This window comes from Microtus ochrogaster, unplaced genomic scaffold, assembly GCF_000317375.1.
Source record: "Microtus ochrogaster isolate Prairie Vole_2 unplaced genomic scaffold, MicOch1.0 UNK74, whole genome shotgun sequence".
Classification (NCBI taxonomy): Eukaryota; Metazoa; Chordata; class Mammalia; order Rodentia; family Cricetidae; genus Microtus; species Microtus ochrogaster.
In genome coordinates this window covers 1,011,495-1,015,712 of record NW_004949172.1, presented here as the reverse complement: position 1 = coordinate 1,015,712, position 4,218 = coordinate 1,011,495, and the positions used below count along the sequence as shown (strand labels likewise).

At 52.7% G+C, this 4,218-nt stretch overlaps 1 protein-coding gene across 1 annotated transcript in view; it reads left to right on the top strand.

Moving 5' to 3' along the window:
* Window positions 1–3,090: 3,090 nt before the first annotated feature.
* The window catches only part of Apoc1 (apolipoprotein C1), a 3,922-nt gene continuing 2,794 nt past the window's right edge, over window positions 3,091–4,218 (top strand). The window contains exons 1-3 of the mRNA XM_005370310.2: window positions 3,091–3,186; window positions 3,295–3,370; window positions 3,752–3,899. Coding sequence (XP_005370367.1) covers window positions 3,313–3,370; window positions 3,752–3,899 — 206 coding nt within the window. The 5' untranslated portion in view covers window positions 3,091–3,186; window positions 3,295–3,312. The remainder of the gene's footprint in view (window positions 3,187–3,294; window positions 3,371–3,751; window positions 3,900–4,218) is intronic.

The window sequence follows — 4,218 nt, the reverse complement described above, 5'->3', positions numbered from 1 at the left end:
CAGGAGCTCTACCACTGAGCCACACCCCCAGCCCCTTATTGGGAAATTCTAGGCAGGATCTCTAATACTTGTCTATATTACTGCCCTTCTTTTTATTTTGGGATAGGATCTCAACTGAGATTCCTTGACCTCCAGCCCAGGCAGGCCTTGAATATTTGAATCTTTGTCCTCAGCCTCTGCGGGAACTAAGAAAACAGGTGTGCACCACCCTATCTCTGCTGAGCTACTTTTCCCAACTTAAACATCTGCTGGGCTGTGTTTACTCCTCTGCCGGCCTCAGCCCTCCTCCATCCCTCCTCCGCTGTAGTCTTATCTGATTCCTCCTCCTGGCTTTGTCTCCTCTCCGTTCACTCTTAGGGCTTCCTTTTCTGCTTCCTGTTTTCCTGAGCCTCTGTTGTCTCACCTCCTGCAGTTTCTTTTGCTCTGGGTCTTTGGTTGATCCATTCCCTTCTAACCCTGTAGCTCTTGGAGCCTCTGCCTTTCTCCTGCACTCTGAAGATAGCTAGGTCTTTGCTTCCTCTGGGTCAGGCTTTGGGCAGCCCCAAGCCCAGCCTTTCTCCCCCACTTCTGCTATTCCCAGAAAGCCTATGGGGATACAAAGACGTTTTCTCTGTCTGTTCTGATTGGGAGCTGGCACTTCAAGGGGTTAGGGTGGAAGCTGGGGAGCCCCTGGCTGCCTTTCCCTCCCACCCCCTCAGTTCTCAGGAGCATAGCAAGGCTCCCACCAACAGCGGCAGGCTAGGGCTTGAGCTGTTTGTCTCTTGGGTCAGACCATGGTTTCAGTCCCCCACTGCCTCTGGCACACCCTGAGCCTGGAGCTCTTCCTGGCACCAAATTGGGCATTATCTGGAGGCAGGCATCATTCCCACAGATGATTCATGGGACCCAGGGAGAAGAAGGGTCAGTGGGCTGAGTGGCAGGGCTCAGGACAGCCATACGTCATGCCTAGGGGCTAGGAACACACTCTCAGAGCCTCCAATATCTAGATGAGGGGAGACCATATCAGGCATGGGTCCCACTAAAGACCTGAATTGTTTTGGTGTTATTTGAGCCAGGTTGGCTTTGAATGCTGAATCTGCTTGCCTAAGCCCCAAATGCTGGAAAGGCTGGAATTACAGGTTTGTGCCACCAGATCAAGCTTAGAGCTCGATTTTGAGTTCTAAAGAGAGATTTTGTTTTTGTTCATTTGAAACAAGGCCTCAATGCACCCACCCAGAGCTATCTCCATGTAGCCAAGGATGACCTTGACCCCCTGGTCTTCCTGCCTCTGAGTCCTTGGTGCTGGATAGACGTGCACTATCACCCCAGATCTATGTAGTGCTTACGGATGGCATCCAGGCTTTCCTTCCATGCCAGGCAAGTGTTCAACCAGCTGAGCCGTGTCCTCCTCAGCCCTTTTCGTTGTTGTTGTTTTTGAATCAGGATCTCCTCCTGTAGCCCAGGCTGGCCTAAACTCACTCTATAACCAAGACTGCCTTGAACTCCATATCTTCCTGCTTCCGCACCCCAAGCAGGTTTACAGGAATGTACCACCAGGAGCAGAGAGCTGTAAGCAAAGGCAGAGAACTGGTCGTACCAGAGGTGAGGCAGAGATCATAGAAAGACATTACAGAAGAAGGTTTGTAAGGGGAGCCATGGCGTGCTGGTTGACCTTACTAAAAATCAGAGTGTCATCTTCAAGTGTGAGAATCAGCATTGAAGCCGAGCAGAGGTGGTACATGCAACTTGGGAGGCAGAGGCAGGTGGATCTCTGAGTTCGAGGCCAGTGTGGTCTACACAGTGAGTTTCAGGACAGCAGGGTTACACAGCAAAACTCTGGCTCACAAAAAAAAAAAAAAAAAAAAAAAAAAAAAAAAAAAAAAAAAAAAAAAAAAAAAAAAAAAAAAAAAAAAAAAAAAAAAGAAAGAAAGAAAGAAAAACCAGAGTTGAATGGCTAGTAGTTTAATGACCTTAGCTGTGCTTCCATGACCCACCTGTGGCACAGAAGGCCCTGTTGCCAGGGAGAGGATGAAACTGGAAGCTCCGGGGTGGAGCAGGGGGAATCTGTTACATTATTCAGATGGGTGCTTGAGCATTGAGCAGTGTTCAGTTCAGGAAGCAAGAGGGTCAGGCCTGGCGCCCACATGGACAAGCTGTGAGCTGGCCCCAGAGATGTTGCAACCCAGCCAGGGTCGAGTCTGTTCCTCCCCTTTCACAACCATCCCCTGTTGAGCCCCCTCCCTGGAACTGACACGTGGGTTGCAGGGGCAACGGGCCAGCCAACCTAGAGTGTGGGGCCCATAGCCACCAGCTGCCAGGGGGTCACTAGCGGTCAATGACATCTCTGAGGGAGGGAAAGGCCTTGGACTCCAGCCTCAGGGAAAGGATGTGGTGGAGGAAGGGGGCAGGGAGGCCGGTCTGGGGCCCAGAGGGGCCTGAGAGGCCCAACGAGAGCTAATAGTGTCTTACAGGCGGGGAGGGGGTGGTTTGTGTCAGTTGGTGGGGGGCAATGTGCAGCTTTGCAAGCTGAAAGGCTCGGCAGTTTTGACTTACTGAAGAGGCAACTCCTAAAGAAGGCAGATTAGGGCGTGACAAGATCTTAGAGGGCATCAGAAGAGGTCTGGGGTGCCCAGATGCAAAGGCGTTGGAGGTGAAGGGAGGTGGGGGCTAGCTCCCAGCATCCTGACAGAGTCTGCGCTGAGGCTTGTGGTCAAGGAAAGGGCAGAGCAGAGCTGACCGGAGGATGCAGTGAGAGCTGGGGGTGGGATCTGGGAGTACGGGCAAGTGGGGGGAGTTGTTTCTAAGGTGGGACAGCCTCAGAGAGCAGGTGAGACCAAGGTATTTCCTGAGTGGGAGTGAGGATGCTAACCAGTGACCAGTGACAAGTCTTAGGCCTAAATGATGGGCTTGGGAGGGGCCTGACTCCCAGTAGCCAACAGTATGGCAGAAAGAGGTGGGTGGGTTATGGTCGTGCATGCCTGTAATCTCAACACTCGCTAGAGAGGCAGAAGCAGGAGGATCACAAGTCCCAGGCCAGACAAAGAGATTATGTCAAAAAAAAAAAAAAAAGTAGGTGGGCACAAAGGCAAGGGGGAGGTTCAGGGGGAGGGCGATGAGCCTGCTCCGCCCCCTGCCCCAACCTGTTAAACCCCTGTGCAAGATCCTCCCACCCCTGCGCTCCACCTAACAGATCTGACTTAGATCCAGGTTGGTGCGTGGGAAAGTGCTCCCCACTTCCTACAGCCAAGGGATGGGGGTGGTGGGATCATGGTGGGGGTGGGAAGGTGTTAGTGATGCCCCCCCGTCTGCCTCCAGGGTGCCCCTCCAGCCACCATGAGGCTCTTCATCTCACTTCCTGTCCTGATTGTGGTCCTGGCCATGGCTTTGGAAGGTAAGAAATGGGCATGGAAGTGTGGAGCTGGTTGTGGGCCCAGGGACGAGACTTAGAGGACCCTCGCGAGAGCTCTGAGGTACCTTTCTTTGTCCCCGTTCCGCTACGGCCCTTGGATGGTCTGCCACCCCACCTGCCAGATAGCTTATTTTTCTGTCAAAGTGGTACGGCGGGAGGCTAGTCTGTCCAGAAGAGCCCTAGCTACAGATGGCGTGGGACATCTCCCCGCTGGGATTGGCTGATCTTCCTAAAAGAGGTGGAGCGTAGATGGTGGCGGTGGACAGTGAAGTTACACACTGATGAGCATCGTCCTGAGTCTGGTGGGTCACTCCGATACCCTCCCCCATGCTAACGGGTTTTCTTACAACCCTTTCATTGCAGGCCCAGCCCCTGCCCAGGCGACCCCTGACTTGTCCAGCACATTTGAGAACTTACCAGATAAGCTGAAGGAGTTTGGGAACACTTTGGAAGACAAGGCCCGGGCAGCCATTGAACACATCAAACAGAAGGAATTTCTGACCAAGACCCGGTTAGGCCCTTTCACGGCAGGGCGGGTTCTGAGGGTGTCTGTGTAAAAAGTCCTAGTGGGCAATCTGTCACTGCCACAGTGGGGAAACTGAGCACCAGAAAAGTGATTGACACTGTCCCTGAGGTCACAGAGCTAGGTCTCAAGGTGCTCGGAGTCTGGGGAGCAGGCCGTGGAACTCCTAGACACCTGGAAGAGGAGTTTCTGGGTGGTAGTGAAGGACCCAAGCTTGGGGGCTAACAGACCACCTTAGACCCTGAGCTCCCTTAGATCCTGAGATACCTATATGTTCTTTTTTTTTTTTTTTTTTTTTTTTTTTTTT